The sequence below is a fragment of the Falco rusticolus genome, chromosome 8 (assembly GCF_015220075.1).
Source record: "Falco rusticolus isolate bFalRus1 chromosome 8, bFalRus1.pri, whole genome shotgun sequence".
Classification (NCBI taxonomy): domain Eukaryota; kingdom Metazoa; phylum Chordata; class Aves; order Falconiformes; family Falconidae; genus Falco; species Falco rusticolus.
In genome coordinates this window covers 63,678,351-63,698,288 of record NC_051194.1, presented here as the reverse complement: position 1 = coordinate 63,698,288, position 19,938 = coordinate 63,678,351, and the positions used below count along the sequence as shown (strand labels likewise).

At 39.1% G+C, this 19,938-nt stretch overlaps 2 protein-coding genes and 1 long non-coding RNA gene across 9 annotated transcripts in view; 2 read left to right on the top strand and 1 right to left on the bottom strand.

Moving 5' to 3' along the window:
• The window catches only part of PGAP1 (post-GPI attachment to proteins inositol deacylase 1), a 36,679-nt gene extending 27,517 nt beyond the window's left edge, over positions 1-9,162 (top strand). For 3 of the 4 annotated variants that reach the window (XM_037398425.1, XM_037398424.1, XM_037398426.1), the window contains 5 exons: positions 303-435; positions 1,957-2,007; positions 3,229-3,449; positions 3,792-3,896; positions 4,751-9,162. In XM_037398425.1, the coding sequence (XP_037254322.1) occupies positions 303-435; positions 1,957-2,007; positions 3,229-3,449; positions 3,792-3,896; positions 4,751-4,889 (649 nt within the window). In that variant the 3' untranslated portion in view covers positions 4,890-9,162. Of the gene's footprint in view, positions 1-302; positions 436-1,956; positions 2,008-3,189; positions 3,450-3,791; positions 3,897-4,750 lie in introns of all 4 variants that reach the window. The other variant, XM_037398427.1, reaches the window with a different exon arrangement.
• A 3,732-nt stretch (positions 9,163-12,894) lies between these two features.
• On the top strand, positions 12,895-17,198 carry C8H2orf66 (chromosome 8 C2orf66 homolog). The gene is made up of 2 exons (XM_037398433.1): positions 12,895-15,937; positions 16,866-17,198. Exons 1-2 carry the CDS (start codon positions 15,722-15,724, stop codon positions 17,046-17,048), a joined length of 399 nt encoding a protein of 132 aa, XP_037254330.1. The 5' UTR covers positions 12,895-15,721; the 3' UTR covers positions 17,049-17,198.
• On the bottom strand, positions 15,833-19,720 carry LOC119152771. 4 transcript variants are annotated; one of them, XR_005105901.1, is made up of 4 exons: positions 19,625-19,699; positions 17,963-18,206; positions 17,198-17,362; positions 15,833-15,920 (listed from the first exon to the last, which is right to left on the bottom strand). It is a non-coding gene; the product is annotated as an uncharacterized LOC119152771 (long non-coding RNA). The 4 variants fall into 4 exon arrangements; XR_005105898.1 differs by lacking the exon at positions 15,833-15,920 and adding an exon at positions 15,931-16,383; XR_005105899.1 differs by lacking the exon at positions 15,833-15,920 and adding an exon at positions 15,931-16,383 and having other exon boundaries at positions 18,020-18,206.
• Positions 19,721-19,938: the final 218 nt, after the last annotated feature.

Below are 19,938 nucleotides of genomic sequence, written 5' to 3'. Positions count from 1 at the left end.
GCATTAGCTAATGTTTTATGTTCATCAGTGTAACCTTTATGTTCCCCAAATGAAGTAAAAATAATACATTAGTTACAGACATACATTCTAGGAGGTATAAGCTTGTTTTGTTAGTGCAAAGTAGCTTATGTAGCAGTTGGTATGTATGTTAAAATTTGTCTAACTTTATTTTTCCGCTGTTTAATCAATATTCAGGAATAATTTATTCTTTTCAGTCATTCACAAAACAGAATTATGCTTTGATCTTTGTAGGTGTGACATTGTTACAGTAGTATAACAGCAGTTTTGTTTTATTTTTTTAGGCCTACTGTACTTCAAAAAGATAAGTTGATTACACCCAGAAGACTCTGTGGGGTGTTATCCCTTGCTGTGCTTAGCTGGACCACTTGTGGTGCAGTTGCTGTCTTCATTATTTATCTTCAATACTTGTTTAAGGTACTGAAAAGCTAAATATGTTGAATTTATAACTGCATTCAAAATTCTGTGTTGCGACGGAGGGAAGACACAGTCACTTAATATGAGTGATCAGCAGACTTCATTTATTGTACCTTACAGTCACCTCTTATGCCTTGTTATAATTAGCTCATACATATTACAAAAGTTAAGCTCATTATTGGTTAGTTGCCTAAATATCAAGCCTCCCCCTAGTGTCTCTTCTGTAGTTATCTGTTCCCACCTGCAACATTCTTTTCCCACCGCGATCTTCCTGTTACTGTGTAAATTTTGCTTTACTTCAGATAAGCTGAGAGCGATGTGCATTTTTGTCCAGCCAGCTGGACTATGTCTATGAGACCTTTTTCAGCTAGCCAGTTATCCACAATTCTGTATGCTTTGAATTAACCCCATGTTAAAAGCGAAAATACAGATTACTATTTTTCATGCTTAAAAGGAAGTTATTATTTGTGTACTTGAAATATGTCTTTTTTGAACTTATCAGACTCTTCATGATTTTGTATTTTTTAGAATTATTTTTCTTCTTCTCATACCACTTCTTCCAAAGAAATGTATGGTCCCATATGCCCACCACAATAATGCGCATAATTGCAATTTTTAACTTACGGACAGGTAATGTTATAAGATCAAAGACTAATAATTTCCTTGAAGAGAAACTTTAGCAAAGGGAGGACTTGGAATGTTCTGTAGAGTTTTTTCCATCTTTTAAGACTTTTCACAAATCTTTATGGAGTAAAAGGAAGGAGGGTGGATATATTGTAGAATTAGGGTAGTCTTAATGTCTGTCTAACCTGGTCCCTCGGGTAGTGCCACAAAGATCCATACTTAGTCCCTGCCATTCAGTTTCCATGGTTTTCCTTGCATCAGAGTGTCAAACTTCTCTGATTCACCCTATGGTTATATAGCTGTTAATTCAGCTACTATACTTGGCTCTACTAGGGAAACGTTGGAGCATGCATCTGCGAGTAGGGGCACAAGCAGAGCAGCTTACAGGTGGTCTGAAGCAGGTAGATGGCAGCTGAAAGCACAACCTGAGAAACAGCGCTATCTCTAATTGAACTCCCTGTCACATAAGGTTACCCTGCGAAGGATGTTCCCATGCTGATGTTACTCCTGCTTCTGCAGTAAATCTCTGACGTGGGACTTTTCCTATGTGGCCTGTTTATGGGTTTCTGCAGAAAATGAAGTAGAACTGAATTAGCAGAAGGAGGTGAGGAATATGCAGATTTTCTGCTCTGTATTCTCTGTCCAGCACAGTGGAAGGGGAAAAATCAGAGCAGCGTTTTCTCTCTGTGCTTGGAAATCCTTCCTTAATAGAGCACTTTGGATGCTGCTGATGAGAAAGGCAGAGGGAGTTCTTGCATTGCAGCTCCACTGGGGCCCTGGAATCATCTAGCTATAAAAAGGGACAAAAAAAAATTAGCCCAAATTTGTTTTACTTCTATACCACAGCTTTTGCATGAAGAAATGTCGCTAAAAAAAGCGGAACTGTTTGTCTTACAGGTTATAAAACTGCATGTGAATGTAAGAGCAGAACAAAACATGCTCACTGGGGTAAGACTGTTTCTTGTTTCTGTTCAAAACTGTGACCAAAAATTGTTTGGCTAACTTATGCATTATGAATTGTTATCATCTCGCCTTGGTAGCGTTAGGTTGTGCTGTGCGTCACTGGATGGCTGTAGTTTACTTACTGTGTGCATGATGTGAAAGAGAAGCGAAGACGTGAGTAGCCTGCTCTATCACGTATGACTGTTGCATTCACTGTTCAAGGTCACTGCAGTGTGAGCTTGTCTGAAGTACATTTAAGAAGGAAACTTACTCTCTGAATACATACAGAATAATAGGTTTGGTCTAAATTTTGGTATTTGATTATGCATGCCTTATCTTAAAAAAAATATAAAATTTCTAGATAATAATCTTTACTACAGGTAAATATTTTTTCCAGGTAGGTAGTTTGTGGAGTTTAGTGGTGTTTTTAATCAGGAGATGACAAATAGGATTTATTTGATGGATATGGATTGTGACCCCAGGAAACTGGAACTGTTTAAAAAGGAGTGAAGAAGCACTAGGTTTCATATACTGTGAATTTGTTTCTTTTTCAATTACTTTAAGGTATAGGATCAAAGATGTAAGCAGGTGTGGGTACAGGAATATAATAATTACCTGTTCCTTTTTGCAGACATAGAACATAGTTTAAAAAACAGTCTGCCAGAAAAAGTTGTTGACGGTTTTATTTGGGTTTCTTTGAGTGTTCTTTGTGTGTTTAGTTTTAAATCCTCTCCTTCTTTCATCTTCGCATAATTTCGTTTTGTTTCATTTGTGGGCTTTTCTCCCCCTGTCACTGGAAGTTAGCTGCTTCCAACTTGTTAGCTTATCTTTGTTGTTTATTCCTACAGCTAATATTTTACTCCCAGTTGTGTTACCTCCTGTATGTTTTTCCATGAATAATCATCTGTGATTTGTGCCTGTATACCCCTTTATTTCTGTTCTTCCTCCTTCTAGGAACTCCATTTCTTATCACTGCATTGGTGTCAGGGCATCTCCACTCTCCATTCTTTTCTTCCAAAGACAGATAAACTACTAGTGTATGAGAAGTTTCTGGTTAAATCTAGATGCTTTAAAATTGAACTACCAAACTCTGCTTGTGATGGCTTTTTGAGGGTTAATTGCAAATTTTCTTCTTAAGTCAGAGCTGGTATGTTCCCCTCCTCCTCCCCCGGAATGGCTTCTTACAAGCCTGTGCATGTTTTTGTGACTTCTGTCTTTTATTTTCAGGATTCAGACCACTCAAAAGAAACTTCGCAGAACTCCAGGATACACACAGTGAAAAACCAGAGTTTGATGGACAGTATTTCAGAAGCAACACAATCTCTTCCCAACAGTACGACTGCTGAAGCCGTTAACAGTCTTAAGATACACGTTACAATTCTCAATTTACTCACGTGGATTGTGCTGCTGAACTTGCCATCTTTAATTTATTGGTTAAAAAATCTCAGGTACTTCCTTAAATTGCCAGTAAGGTAGAAGAAATGAGTATGAATCTTTGAAGCAATAAAAATTGCAACTGTTTGACTCTTTGCATAGAAAAAACCAATTATAATTAACAGAAGTCTTTGATATTATAAGGTAGCTTATAATGTAATGTGGTTTATATTATAAGTAGGTGTTAAGTGAATCAGTGATACATCAAAGAAAGTAATGATTCAGAAAGAATTTTAAATCAGGCTATGATACCGTATGTATTTTATGTATGTTTGTTGTTATTAGCACATGCTTCTTCCTAACTATTTGGTAGCCTAATTTAGAAGTAACATGCTTTCTAAACCACTTCTTCGCAGGTACAATGTTAGACTTGATCCTGATCCATGCAGATCTACAGCTATTATCATCATATGCATTTTAGAAATTCTCATGAATTCAAGTGCTTTGGAACTGAAATCAAGGTACTGTAGCCTAATACCCAATTTTTGGTTTTCTGCTTCTTTCTTACTACTTCCATTTGTGTGGTAAAACTTAATTTGTGCTGCACAGACATGTAATGGTTCAGCCTACATAGAGATTCATGAACTCATATGGTTAAATCTTAAGGACTAGGTAAAATGCCTCCAAATTACCTGTAGTTCAGCTAAGTGGAGAAAATTACCTGTATTTACCACATGGACTTAAATTATTCGCTATCATAGCAATCAGTCTCACAAAGACTTCTTTAACTGTGACTTCGTCATTCATAATTCATTGAATCCTTCCAAATATTACAGAATCATCTTATGTTTAGCAATTACTGTTCGAAAGTTACATGGAGAAGTGAATTTTAAACCATTATAGTTATGTTCTTGTAACTCCTCCTTATGGGCACACTTTTGGCAATGTAACATGCTTTCTATTGCATTAAGAAGTTTAGAGCACTTGGTTTTGTTGACAGGTAGAGCATTTCTTGTTCATTTATAAAATTAGTGCCTTGTGAAAGACAATAATAAGCAATGTAGTTTATCCTTCTGACCAGTACCTGTTATCTCAAACGGTCTAAAACATTAAATCTTTCTTCGCTACAGAGAACTTATTTCTAAATTAATATTTAGAATATTTTAAACTGACATTTTATTAGCCTTTTTGAAAAATTGGTCTTGCTTATGCATTGTTATTGCCCTTGCCCTTTAGACCTATTAATTCAGTTTTATAAATTAACAAAGCCTTGAAATATATAAATTAATTTTCAAAAGGAAGTGAAATATGGTATTTGCCTACCTTCTGCATGTATGGCTACAAAAATGGCGATTTTTTCTTTATATTCTTACAGTAAACTCTTGAAGATCGCAGCCAAAGTTCCACTCCCTTTGTCTGTTGCAATGTTGGCCTTTGGACGAATGCATTTATACAAAGTACCACACTTTGTAACGTTTTCTCTTCTTCTACATGTGCTGTGTTGTATTGTGTAATGTTCATTATGCATACGAAGAACAGTGCAGCCTAGAAACTTAACACTGGAGATGGGGAAAAACTCAACAAAGAAAGGCCTAGATTAATATCATCAGTAGTTTACATTGTGTGGGAAAGAAGACAGAACTGTGAATACTTTGAGAAGTTCATGGTTCTGTTCGTGTTGCTTAGAAAGATTTCATGGTGTTTATTTCCTGACTGTGAAACTCTGTGTGTGTGTGTGTGTGTGTAAGCACATAAATCATATCAGTGTAACATCTCAATCTGTTTGCCTTGTAGACACTTCAATTTTTCACTATACTTCTCTGTTGAAACAGACTTTTTTTTTTTCCCACGCAGTATGCCATACGGTGCGTATGTTCTGAACTTGCATTTCTTGCAGGTCTAAATTATGCTGGTTAAAACTCAATACGTTTCAAGCACACTGTGACTATCACAATAACTCCACAGCCACGTATACTTTTAATTATTTTATGCTACATTTGAAAGCTGCCACAGTTGTGTCTAGACAAACTAGAATGTACTGCTTATATAGAATTGTTATTTCTATCAAATCATTTGTTCAATCAGTGTGAGCTGAACATTTTTGAGATTATTGAAAGTCTTACACATTTTACTTTTTGTGAGAGTGAGAAAACAACAATAATCTGTGTAGCTTTCTATTCAGGAAGGATACCAGCAGATTCATAAACAATTTGCTGTAATGTTGTTTTAAAACATTGTCAGATTTCTCTGGAATTTTCTCAATTCTGAAACTACTTCTTGGACCTTGTCCATATGTAGAAGCTAGCAAACGATGTATGGTGTTGTGAGTTTACAGTGCAGCTGCTGTATCGCACTATATCCAAGTAGGCAAGGCAGGTTTTTTTTCCTATTGTAGACAGAGAATCAACAGTCTCATAATAGATATCCATACATGAAATTAATATGGAATAGTTACAACACTGTAAATTCATGCCCTGCCACACAGGGCTAACTTCCTCACATGGACAAACTCTTAGTAATAGTGGGAAATACTGACCATCATTATTAGCTCTGTATAAAGTATTATCTTAGTGCCTAGATGCTACAGTGACTGCCATTTATAATAAAGCCTAAAATACCTATGTGCAAGGAATTCTGTCCCCTGGGTATGTGTTTTGCCAACAGAAGAAATCTCAGTAGCCGTTAGGTTAAGATGATCTATTGATTCTGTGTAGAGATGAGCCTACTACTTGCTTCTGTGTTAGCTCTCTCCACTCTGTCCGAGATACCTGTTATCTTCATATGAAAATACTAGACCAGCTTAATCATCTTATATGAATACTAGGAGGAAATCTGCTACCCACAGTCAAAGTATATTCTTGATATATAGCAGTACAGCTAGCCTGACCCATTAATTTTATCGTATCTCATTAATCTTGCCTGAAGTGCCTCAGTTAGTTCTAGCGCGTTGTTAGGGTCAATTAAATTGAGCTGGCTGGAAGGCTTCATTCACACAGTGACTTTCTGAAATGAAGGACAGATGTGAAGTAAGCACGTGTTTTGTCATCTTGTATCTAAGTCAGCAGTTGAAGTTATCACCGAGTCACTAAAACTGCTTTAACTGAGTAAGACTATTGTAGTTAACCAAACCACTGTCGCTGCTATCAGTAATCTATATGCTGGCGTTCTAAGTCTTCACCTTTTCTAAAAAAAAAAAGGTTCAATTATACACAGTGTTTGTAAATCAGAAGTTACTTGAATAGATTATATCATGATACTTTCTAATCAAGTGTATGCTACAGTATGTGTATATAAGAATTTGTGTGTCTAGATATACTTGTAGCTAAATCTACCAGTTGGTTTAACCTAAAAATTGCTGTCCAGACACAGAAGAATAGTTTCTCTACTTCCAAATGGCTGTGAATGAAAGATGGTGGCAGAACTGCATGGGGGCTGGTAAAAGTCCGTCTGTGAGATGTGCAGGGTCTGATTTCTGTGGAAGATAATGTTCCTTGGCCTTCGTGGTCCTTTTGGCTTACTACTGTCTGTAACTTCTGATTTTGTTTTGCTATCTTAATGGGCTCTTTATGCACAAATCCATTTGTTGGAGGTGTTGATGGAATAAAATAATAATCAGAATAAGGAGAGCAAACAGTCTCTGCATGTAGTAGCTTCCAAAATCTGCCACAATGTGAAACTTTACTGAATTACAGCAGCATAGAATAACACCAATTTTTTTCATTTAATGCTATTTTTAAAGCTGGGAATTGTATTGATAGTTGTTACCACCTTTCAAGAAATAGGTTACAGAATCTTGCATATATTGCTACCTGATTTTCAAGTTGGAGGTAGGAATCAATATAATCCTGAGTCTGGGATCCCGGATGACAGAATTTCTCACATTTCCCTCGAGGCTGCCTTTTTTCCGAGATGGTTTGCCTTCACTGGGGAAAGGAGGGGAAAGCCTTACGGCTGCTTTGGATTTACATGCATTCTGTGTCACTTGCTAGATGAAAACTGTTCTGTGTTGCACGTCTGGGTTTTGCAGTGATTGTGGACTCTGTAGCCTCAGCTGTTTGAGACATTAGGTGTCTTAATCCCAACTAGATTTTTTATATAATCAGTGAAGGGGGACAGGATGAGAACAAGTCCAGAGAATGATTTGTCCCGTTCTAAGAGAGGATGAATAATCCCGCTTGCTATTCTGAAAAGGATAAGATTATTTTTTTTAACAGCCTACAATTGTTTTTCAGGTAAAATACAATGATAGTTTTGTTACTTTTCCAGAAGAGGCTTCTGTTACGAGAATCTCTAGTTCTGCCACTGTTCACAATTGCAATCCCAGCAGAAACATAGGCTAACCCAGTATAAATACTTTTAACTGTGTGTATGAGGAAGTGTAAATATTACTGAAATATCCTTTATTATGAATAAGCTACATCTATAAAACAGCTTTTGGCAAATATATTCTAACGTCTTTTAATAACTTCAACTAAATTAAAATTCCAGTTTATTCTTCAAATTGTAGGTTACCTAGGCTGTGTTGGGAGGGGCTCCAAGACACAAATTAACTTGTAACAGATTAGATCTCTGCTTTAAAAGGGAAGATTTCTATTAACATGCAGACCCAAATTCTGTCATTCTCTACTTTTTCAGAAGTGGAGGTACTGATTTGGCAAAAATACTGTTCTTTATCCATGTGAAAGTTCACCACATTCAGATGGAAATTATGCCACATAATCAAGCCTTTAGGTTGAGATTAAGCCACCATTTTTTGGCTTGTACCTCAGGATGCATTCAAAATAAGAACTATTTGTGTGGCTCTTTTCTAATTTTCTTTTTTTTATAAGCTATCAGAAACAGAATAAGAAAATAGGGTAAGAACTTAAAGAACCAAATGTCACTAATTTTAGGTACGGCATATCTGTACAGCAGAATCTTTCTTTGGCAGGGGCAGGGGGAGATTTAATGGAAGCTTTTAGCGACGTCTCTGTACCTTGAATTGCTCTTGAGGTCTATAATCTTTTCTGGTTGATATGATCAAACATGTGTTCCTCATAGTCTTATCATGCTGCAATCATAATAGCTACACCTGTAGCTAACAGTTCATAAAAGGTCTGTATCTGGTAAGGAAAAACTGTTACCTCTTAACTGGCATTACCAAATGTACCTTGAAACTGAATGAATGGGTGTTGTCCAAAGGTGGTATTTTCTGTTTTGATTTAAAAGTTGGTTGCCGTATGTCATGTTTCAGCATCCTGTTAAAAGGATTGGGGTTTGGAGTTTTGATTGTGGTTTTGTTTGTTTTGTTTTAAAAAAAAATATTGCAGTACCTGGAATTTAAGTTAGTATTATTTCTAATATTTAGAGTTCTGCTCTGATTTGGGTTTCGAATAGAGCTGATACATTTAGTCATTCATTCCAAAATATGACCTTGCTAAGTTTTAAAACAAACAAATAACACAACAAAACCCTAAACAATGTAGTAGTCATGTGTTGCAGAAGACATAGAGGCTGCCTGTATGTCTAAGTGAACTTTTCAACTATAACCTAATTGGGCTGCCTTTAATGTCAACATAAAAAAAAAAAAAAAGATGAAATGTATTGATGCTTAAAAAAACCCAAAAGCATTGCTGCTTATGTCAGTATTTGGCATGAAGTCTAGTTTTCCATGTGTTTGCCAGTAACAGGTTATGAACTTGTTACTTGACTTTTTTCTGAAATCTGATACTTCTGCTTCTAAGCTTTGATAGGAGAGAATAAAGTTGATCGTGTGCTGTGAATAAATGTAAACATCTGAGAAGCTTTCATTTGATCAAGTTTATTTCAATACTGATAAGTGTGTTTAGACTTTTGTCTTACTGATGCTGAGAAAAACCCAGCCATTTACAGACCTTCAATACTCTTGAGTTACTGAATATGTTTTTAGAAGTGGTTAAAGTGTCTGTACAATAATTGCACTGCTGTTTTAAGTCACTAAGCTACCAGAAAATTTTTAGCTGTAAAAGAAACTAAATTTTTAATGCTTACTTTCCATTTCGTGATCAATGTTAGTCGCTTAATTTACAGCTTTGACTTTTTACATCTCTCTGGGAGACAATCAAGCTAGGTTTTATAAGCACTTAGCACTGTACTGGAAAAGGTTTTAAAACTTGCATCGCTGTTCCTTTAGGGGAGACCTGCTTTTGTCACCAAAGCTACATGCTGCTCTCTTATACCTCTGGAAATGTGTGCCAATGAATGACAACTGAAAACAGATTCATTTTTATGTTGAAGTAAAATGGGGTTTTGACCTTTTTTTAGAGCCAGAACTTTAAGCTAGTATTCATAATAGAAACCTTAAAATCTCTAAAAGCTTATTTGAAAACCTTTTAAAAATATTTTAATTTTCTGATGTATATTCTTATTTACAGAAGAATGTATTTAAAGCTTTTAATCGGCTCATTTATTTTAAAGCCTAAATAAAATACATAAATTTCATCTTGTTATTAAACATTACTGCTTTTAAAAGTAAATTTTAAGCACTTAAGGAGACAACTCTATAGCCCTTACTTAAGCAAATCTGCGCAGCACCTCAGTTTTTCAAGTATCTAAGCAATAGCTGCCTTGAATATGTGCTTATTGCCTTGTAGCACAGAAACCTGAGTCAAAGCTGTGACGTTTCGACTTCAATTTTGCTTAAGATTTAGGGTCTCATTCTGCATTCTTAAATACTCACACTGTCATAAACAAATCTTGTGAGCGTGGCCTCTGTGCGGTTATTGGCAGGTTGCGGTTTCTGTAGGAAGCGGTGTGGTATCGGAGAGTTTTGTGTCTATGTAGGTCGGGAGTGGCGCATGCAAGCTTGTTTTGCCACACAGCATTCCAGTTCCTCCTTCCATACACAGGTATCCTTGGTTTGCGGTGTCCTGCCGCTGTCGTACTAAACGGAACGTTCGCAGGAACAGTGACTGCCCGAGTGAAGTTAAACAGCGGCTGCCTTGCACACTGTTGTGCTATTGCAGTTTTGCATGTTTGTTGAAATACCAGCAAAGACACTTTTTCCCCCTCTGACTTAAATAATTTCAGGGCATATATATTAAGTATTGAACATGCAAGTGTGTTGATTTTTAGTTTTATAAAATGTTAAGTGCACTATTTGGGGACCAGTTCAGGCTTCAGTTATTTTCCACTTAAGTCATTTCAGACTGCAGCACCTGACAACTTAAATATTTTACAGAAGTCTACAAGTAGTTAGACATGACATGTATAATTAGAGTGCCAGACCAAAACTGACATGTGAAATTATCCACTGTGACTTTAAACTTGTAGCTTTCTAGAGCAAAAAAAAAATTAAAAATACTGTGCCTTAAACCAGTTAATTAATACACTTTAATACACTTTAGCTGTAGCCTGTGGACTTCTGTAGCCTTACATTTGATTTTTGAAGTTGACCAAATATGTGTGTGGATCATACTGAAACTTGGTTTGGGAAAAATACTGTAAAAAAATTTTGACCCCCTTTTTACACATACAGAAATGAAGATTTATGACAAGTAACAGTATATTTGTGGTTTGGAATCACACCAACCAAAGTCCAAAAGTTATAGCTGAATTAATTTCTCAAGTCTTTCCATTGTGACTAAAAGAAAAATAAGGAAGGAAAACTAGTCTTATATCTGTCTCGACTTGGAAGTGTGTGAGTCAAATTTTTTTTTTTAGGAAATGTTGTTCTTTAATTTCTTCAAAATAAAAACCAAAATTCTCTAATTGTAATTTAAGCAAAATATTGTATTTAAGCCATTGAGTATCAATATTTATGCCAGCGTGAGAAGAAAACTGAATGGGGGTGGGATTGGTTAGTTCTATTAAAGGTCCAGAAGTTTTGAATAATGGACTTCACTTTTTTTTGAAAAATATTCATATCTAAAACTCTGAAAGGTTTTAGGGGGGGGAAGGTCTATACCTTCTGTTCTTCTCAGTTCATTAAAGAAAACCAGAAATAGTCACGATCTTAAAATCTTGGTTTGATATAGTATAAGGATTTCTTAAGTATATTTTTGAATACAAAGAGCAGCCACTGGCTTTCCTTATGTGTCTCTGCAGGATTCTTTGTATGTTTTGAACAAATCTTCCCAAATTGTGACTTTTTTCCTCCCAGTATTAGTACCGTGTAACACTGAATCTTGAATAAAGATGCCATCTCAAAGCTTCTCATTGGACTCTGGATATTTAGATATGCACACAAAGTCACTGCATGTCAGATATCCAAGTAATTGTTTGAAGCAATACAAATCAAAGTTATTAACCTTTTATTGAGAACTAACTTGAATGTGGCTACTACAATGCTGCTGACACTGTGGCACAACAGATAACATGCAGGTTTTGTGTCTTCCCTGTTACTTCTGTATGCTAGTTTAGGATTTATAAAATCTCTCATTCTGGTGACCTAACTTCTTTCTTTTGTGATGATGTTGTTTCAGTAATCCTAGCCATTGCTAATTTCCTAGCTACAGGAATATTCTAGTATTAACATCACTGAGAGAGCAGAACTACCTTTAAGGCTTTTATGTATTATGATTAGTCTAGAAAAACTGTAACCTAGGTTTAGTAACTTGACTCCCTACTTGGCTTTTAATTGTTTTTCCAAGCACAAAGACGGAATAATGCTGGCCAAAATACCTGTTTTGGGTAATGAGGTGTGTGTGCACACTGGTTTTTTGTTTTGTTTTAAGAGGACTTAAAACTTTGAAGAACGCATGTAATTTTGGAGAAAATCTATTGCTTCACAAGCAACTGGGTTTACATGTTTTTAACTTCCTCTTTTTCACTTCTTACAGAGCTAGTGTAAATCTGGTGTTGTAGGTGGAGCTAACTCTACAAGAGATGTTGACGGGGTCTTACCGAGAAGTTTGACTAATGCTATAATAAATTATTGTCCTTATTAAAATGCTTATAACTGAATTCTCAGATACAGGTCATGCAATATGCAATAAGCTTTCGCAAAGGTCTTGTCTTGTGAGATGCTGAGAAACTTTGGAGAATAGGTATCTTCAGCTAATGTTGAAATTGCTGAAATCTCAGAATCTTTTAAAACCGTGCTTTTAGATACTGGTACTTTTTTGTTGAAGTAGAGGGCAACTTGAGTGGGAGCTACTCTGGGGTGTTTGTATTCTGTTTGATGGTTTCCCTGTCTTCAGTATATGCTTCACTTTTTTTTTTTTTTAAACCTAAGCATGCATGACTTAGAGTACACTGTATAGCATATGCTTTGTTAAATAAACACTTCTGTATACTTTTGTATGGTGTTCTAACATGGTTGCATTATACAAATGGTTGTAATTCACAAAAAGTGCCACTTACTGGTCATACTCTGTAGAGTGTTGTGAATGTTACTTGTACTTCTGTTGTACAAACATGCTAATGAGTGTCGTGATGAATGTTTGCCTTTAGTCTTTGCTCAGGTACTCATGTGGAGCAGTTTGGTGCTTTTCCTTCTAACTTGTAATACTTGGGATTCTAAGCAGAAAATAAAACTAGTGAACAAAAGTGTTGTGGTTAGAGCAGTATTTTAAATAACAGACACTTTTTTTTTCCCCATCTTAAATGCAATAAAGATCATACTTGAGGAAGATTCTCTCAATATCTTGAGTCGCGTACCTTAGGCTGCTATACCTGCCTTACTATCATGAATGGGAAATGCAATAAAATGGAAAAGTTTGGTGAATAATATAGTTTATACAGAGCATCATGTATAAAAACTGTCCTCAGCTAAACTAATCTGGTTTAAATTTTTACCTTTTTGAAGTAACTTGCGTGAAACTGAACAAATGACGCTATGAGCATTTTCAGCTTCAGTGCAATTTAATTCAAACATATGGATATTACTTACTGTGCCATAAGGGCTATATAATTAGTATAGCCACTTTCAAAAGATTCGGTTTACTGAAGACGTGTGTCTACATACCTACTTTGTCAAGAAAACCTAGTGCTTAAATTTGGCTGCATTAAAAAGGCAGCACACTAGCTTGGAAAACATTTGTTAAACTAGTTACTGTCCTCAAAGGAGGATGCAATTTTGTTCCAATAGTGTAACTATACTAATAATATTTGAGTATGACTCTGTTGCAGTTACATTTGACTTTCACTGAAGGAAAGAGCTATAATGAAATTATTTAACAAAAAAAACCCAAACAAAAAAACACCAAACCCCACACATTAAAATGAGCACTAAATCTAACCAGACTTTTCACTCAGTTTCTCAAACACTTTTAGCTCAGGAAGCAACAATACAAATTTGTAGGCTTTTGTTTTTAAGAGGGCTCACAGAAAATATAAGCTGATTGAGTATCTTGCATATCTGCATGCTTCGTCAGTCAAACCAAACTCTCTAAATTCTTGCAGTAATAGAATTTGTTTCAAATTTACAGATTTCTTTGCTATGTTTTACTAGCATATATTCCCCCCCCCCCCCTTTTTTTTTTTCTTTCAAAATAAAAGTAATAAAAGAATTGGAGCAGGTGTGTGTGTGTGTGTAAGAAAACCACCTGCTGTTCTGGCCTTTTTTTTACCTTTTTTTAAAGCTAATTAAAGAACTAAAATCTAATCCCAAGCCTTTTCCCTTTCCTGTCACTTCCTCTAGTGGAACGTATTTCTACTTCTGGTTGACTTAGAAGGTAAATTACACACAAAATTAAAGTAGAAATAAGTATCTACCTAGAAAATCAACAAAGTTCCCTTGCACTGGGGCCTGCCTTTTTATAAGTTCTTCTGTTGCTGCTGCTGTTCTGGTTCTTGGGTCTACTCACTGGAAGTTGTCTATTATGAAAAGTAATTGATGGCTTTTCATGGATTTTTCTCTTGTGTACATGTGATTTTTTTTTTTTTAATTCCAAGTCTGTAGAATAACATGCAAGCTGGATAAATTGACTTGTGTTTTTATATGTTACTGCAGTTATGAAAATAATACTGCTAGGATTTTGTTTAGTGTGTGGTTAGTGAAGTTTGGATGTTCACAACTTTGCCTGCCTGGAAGGGTGGTGTTATGGTTTTGGTTTGCTTTCAAAGTTTAAACAAAAGACAGACATAAAGCTTCTAGTCAGAAATAAACATCTATAATCTGGAATAAGTTAATGGCCAAAAATCTTTAGTTTAAACATGTCTATTTAGAGCTCTACTTTATGTGATACTAACTGAAGTATCATCTAAATAGTGGAGAGAAGACTGTAATGAAATCTTAAGCAAAAAATCTGAGCAGCTGTTAGATGAAGAATGCTATGAAATAAAGCCCAGGTTAATTAGCATAGCCCTCTTTGCAGTCTTTGTCTCAGTTTCTAGTCTGATGGGAAGATACTGCCTGCCAATAAAGTCAGGGTAGGAAAGCAACACTCCCATTAAAACGTTATGGTTTTGGACCTTGAAACAGACCTTAAATTGCCCTCTCTCTCCAGCATCCAGAAAATTATATACCTCATCTTACTCAAAAACCATTCAACCAGCTATAGTTATCTGCTAGTCACCATGCCGGAGATATGGCTAACTAATTTTCATTAAAAGTAATATTTTGATAAAACTCTTTTATCTCTACTGGGATTTGTTTTTAACGTGCTATATGCTTACCAGCGATTTTCTGCAACATGGATTAGGGAGGAGGAATTTGCACTGCGCTGTTCGATAGCAACAGGTCTTAATACTCTTAAGGATGAAATTCTCAAGGGTCTTTATGTCATGGATGGAAATGGAATCATTACTGTATTTTTGAACTCCTGCTAACGTCATTGACACCCACCTACAGTCCACTAGAAATATAAGTGCAGAGATCGGTTTGTTCGCAGATTACAAGGAGACTAACCAAGAAGGGGCAAGCCAGAGCCAAATTCACTGGTAAGCTTTATTTTAAAGAACGTGAAAGGGAGAATTATTTTTTTTTTCTTTTTTTTTTGCCTTCAATCAAGTTTTGAAATGGGTCTTTAGTTTATTATGCCAGGTTGTATTATTATTGCACTTATTAATATATGTAGTACCATTTAATTTCATGCAATTTAAAAAATGGAGCTATCTGGATCTCAAGCCATATTTTTGCATTCTCCTTGGAGCGCACAAAGATCTGATGCTGTAACTGATTAGCCAATGAAAATGGCTGCGTGTAGTAACAACTCTAAATTTACAAATGTAAATATTTTGTGTTAAATGTCATACTAGTCCCTCCCAAAAATAAAACCCAGTGTCTAGGAATAGCTTTGGTATGGGAAACAATTCTTTAGAATAATTTGTTCTACCTTAATGTACTAGGAAAACAAAAAAAAGTCGCTAGCGCACAGGTGTAACCCGCAGGAGGCAGGTCTTCCTTGCCACACACAAATTATTTCCAGCACTCCACTGGATTGTCATGCTTGCTCTGTTTGTTACCAGTGACAGCTCTGTAGAACTTAAGGAGTCTGGTTCATTGTCCTTCTTGCAGATAGTCTGTTATCTCTTCAACATGTGGAAAGTGGTGCTTCTGGGTCTGTACACAGTATTGGCTGTGAGAGGGCTGGCAAAGGGTGCTCCTTTCCAACCAGAAGAAAAATGGAAGCCTCTAGATAACCCTAGAAACAGAGACCTGGTAAGGAAATGCTGCAAGAAAGATAGCCTACGTTTTGTGTGGGGGTTTTATTTTCCATCATGAGAATTTCTGTCTTCTAAATTTAAAGGTAAGAGAGGTAAGAGTGGTCCTTTAAGTGCAGCATTAGTAACCGCGCCCTTTGTATAGTCAATAACCACAGCTGGATGAGCATTCCTCAGTCAAGATGTACCCCTTAACTGAAAAAAATTTCTCAGTCTGCAGTAATGTATAAAACTTCCTTCTGTCTCCATCCAGCAGCTTTAGGTTTTTAAAAAGGCATTTTGATTACACAACCACTTGTTGTATGAAACAGAAGAGGAGTGAGTATTCCATTTCTCTCCAGGGTGTACTCTGTTAATTGCATGTTGTTTTGTCTTCTGGGAGTACAAGTTCACATCTGACACATTGTCATGAATCGTGGCTAAAGATCTGAGAGTTCATTACAGCTAAGAAAATACCATTAAGAGAACATTTGCAAGACCTTATAAGAAATTTGCGAAGGAAAAAACCCCAATTTCCCACAACTCTTCACCACTGTTTTAAGAACCATTAATTTCTACTTTTGAGCAATCTGAGAGGCCAGTTCAAATCAATTGCCCACTGTTGCTAACTCTTTAGAGAACATGTCTCTTAGAGAAACACGTAACAGAACTCTGCAAGGGTTTTGCTGTGCCTGTTTTATAAGGAGTAAAGTTTAAATCCTCTGTGGTTCAGTGGGGAGCATCGGTGATGAGTAAACAGTTGGATGCTGTGGACACGTCTGGCTGGAGCAGATATGTCTGAATTATTTTGCCTATATTGTACCAGTTTATGATCAAAATAGAGGATTTCATCCCACACAGGAACAAATATTACACCTACTTTTTGTCAGTAGAAATTATTAATCTCTCTTTGGCATGCTCTGTTTTCACATATGCAATATGTTCAGTTTTTCAGAACGCTCCAGGCTTATTTTTCGGGCAGGGGTCTCGATCTCAGAAAGTTTCCAGCGACTTTCACTATGAACAATGAAGGACCGAGGCCCGTCATGTTCTACTCAGATCCTATTGCTTCTGCGTTTGCAGATTATGAAGAAAGGAAAAATTCTTTCCCAAGTTATTTCAAAGGCTGAAAGATGCTGCTGACCAAGGTAAAAGAGGATGCTTTTTCCTCTAATGTTGTTACATGTAACCAAGTGAAAGATTTGGATTCAAGTGATTCTTACTTCTGTCTGAAGTATAAAAACAACTCCTTTTTCAGAAGAAATTAAAAATATAGTACCTTAACTCTTGTCTAAAGGTGGTTTAAAATTGTTGAGGTCGAGATTTATAAGGTATTTACTGCTTTGGTAAAATAACACATGGTGCTCGTGCAGACCTATGTAGACTATGCTTTTTTCTTTTTTCCTTTTTTCTTTTTCTCCCCTTTTTCATGTGGTGAAGAATTCTGAAAACATACAGATAATAGAGAACACAGGTTTTATTTAGGTACTTGGTATCAGTAAAATTATGAATTGAGACTAATGGTTTCCTGTCATGTATGTATATTAAGAAAATTAATTTAGACTTAAGATACTGCACTAACAAAGTATACGTTATCTTTTACGTCTTTGTCTACTCATGCCGTTATCCTTTCCTACCACTAAAATTAAAGGTTGATAAAAGGATTGCACCTCTCTGTAAATATGAAATAAAGCGGGTCAAGTGTGCACCATTAGTAAATCCAGACAGCTACTTTATCTATGTATAACCATCCTCTGTAACAAATAAATCCTTTTATATCTCACTTTGAGAGCCAATGAGTACTGGGAATTCTGAGGCAAGATAAATCATTGTTATCTCCCATTTTTCAAATAGTTGAAGATTTCAGTAAGATTTGAATCTAAGCATTTTAAAAGAGATTAATTTGTAATCAATATTCACCTCAGGATTCTGAGCTCTGCCCTGCTCTCTGCCTGCTTAACCACATCTCGTTTTGTAACCTAAAGCACAGCTCTGCTATCCTTATCATCGTGAATCACGGCAAAGACCGCACCCAAATACTGACCCCAGGTTCTCTTTCTGCCACATTTTTGTGTCAGGGCAAAACCCAATCCCACCGCACCCGGGCACGGTGCATGAGGCACGTGGAAAGGGCCGTTAGGAGGGGTGCTGTGCCGGCTGGCAGGGCTACAGCACCAGTGGAGCAAGTGCTTGTCGCTGGGTGCTCAGCGCGGTCCCAGCGGCTCTCGGCGCGCAGAGCTGCTCCCGGAAGGGCTGGGGCGCCCGCGGGGCAGGGCTGTGCGCGGCTGCTGCCCGCGGGGCGGCGGATGCTGCTGGATTTGTCTCGCATACTTTTTGTTTTCCCCTTTGCCCCACTCCCCCCCCCTTTGCCCCACTCCCCCCCCCTTTGCCCCACTCCCCCCCCCTTTGCCCCACTCCCCCCCCCTTTGCCCCACTCCCCCCCCCTTTGCCCCACTCCCCCCCCTTTGCCCCACTCCCCCCCCTTTGCCCCACTCCCCCCCCTTTGCCCCACTCCCCCCCCCTTTGCCCCACTCCCCCCCCTTTGCCCCACTCCCCCCCCCTTTGCCCCACTCCCCCCCCCTTTGCCCCACTCCCCCCCCCTTTGCCCCCCCTTTGCCCCCCCTTTGCCCCCCCTTTGCCCCCCCTTTGCCCCCCCTTTGCCCCCCCTTTTCTTCCCTCTTCCCCCCCTTTTCGTCCCTCGTCCCCCCCTTTTCTTCCCTCTTCCCCCCCTTTTCGTCCCTCTTCCCCCCCTTTTCTTCCCTCTTCCCCCCCTTTTCTTCCCTCTTCCCCCCCTTTTCTTCCCTCTTCCCCCCCTTTTCTTCCCTCTTCCCCCCCTTTTCTTCCCTCTTCCCCCCCTTTTCTTCCCTCTTCCCCCCCTTTTCTTCCCTCTTCCCCCCTTTTCTTCCCTCTTCCCCCCCTTTTCTCCCTCTTCCCCCCCTTTTCTTCCCTCTTCCCCCCCTTTTCTTCCCTCTTCCCCCCCTTTTCTTCCCTCTTCCCCCCCTTTTCTTCCCTCTTCCCCCCCCCTTTTCTTCCCTCTTCCCCCCCCCTTTGCCCCACTCCCCCCCCTTTTCTTCCCTCTTCCCCCCCTTTTCTTCCCTCTTCCCCCCCTTTTCTTCCCTCTTCCCCCCCTTTTCTTCCCTCTTCCCCCCCTTTTCTTCCCTCTTCCCCCCCTTTTCTTCCCTCTTCCCCCCCTTTTCTTCCCTCTTCCCCCCCTTTTCTTCCCTCTTCCCCCCCTTTTCTTCCCTCTTCCCCCCCTTTTCTTCCCTCTTCCCCCCCTTTTCTTCCCTCTTCCCCCCCTTTTCTTCCCTCTTCGCCCCCTTTTCTTCCCTCTTCGCCCCCTTTTCTTCCCTCTTCGCCCCCTCTTCGTCCTCCTCTCCCCCCCTTTTTCTTCCCTCTCTTCCCCCCCTTTTTCTTCCCCCCCCCCCTTTTCTTTCTTCCCCCTTTTTCCCTCTCTCCTCTTTTTCAGGCACCAACTCCGGAGCTCCAGCCGGCCGCCCCCCGCCCCGCGCCCCCGCCCCCGGCTGTGCCCAGGCCCCGCCTCCCTCGCCGCGCTGCTCCCGCCCCGGCACCCGCTGTCCCGCTGCCGCCCCCGCCCCGTGCCCAGCGGCGGGGGTCGGCCCGTGCGAGCCAAGGGGCAGCGCCCAGCGCGCTCAGCGCCGCCCCGTGTCTGTACCGCGCCGTGAATAAACGTCTCCCTTTGGGTTACCGGAACGAGGCCTCCTGAGCTGTTTTGCGCCGGTTCTGCCGACGTTCTGTTAGCGGAAGGCTTCTGGTGCCCCGGGGCTGCGCGGCGGCCTCGGCCGGGCCCTGCCCGCGCCAGGGTGGGGTTCGTACGCTGCAACTGCGGCAGCCCCGGCGTCAGGGGGGACAGAGCCGGGCCGTACCGGGGCGCTCCCCCGCCGCGCAGCTCCTGGGGCGCGGCCGCCCGGCCCCGGGCGGCGGCGCGGGGCCGGAACTCCTGCGAGCGGGCGCCGTAGCGCGGCGGGCGCCATAGCGGGAGGACCCGCGTCCTCGCTTCAA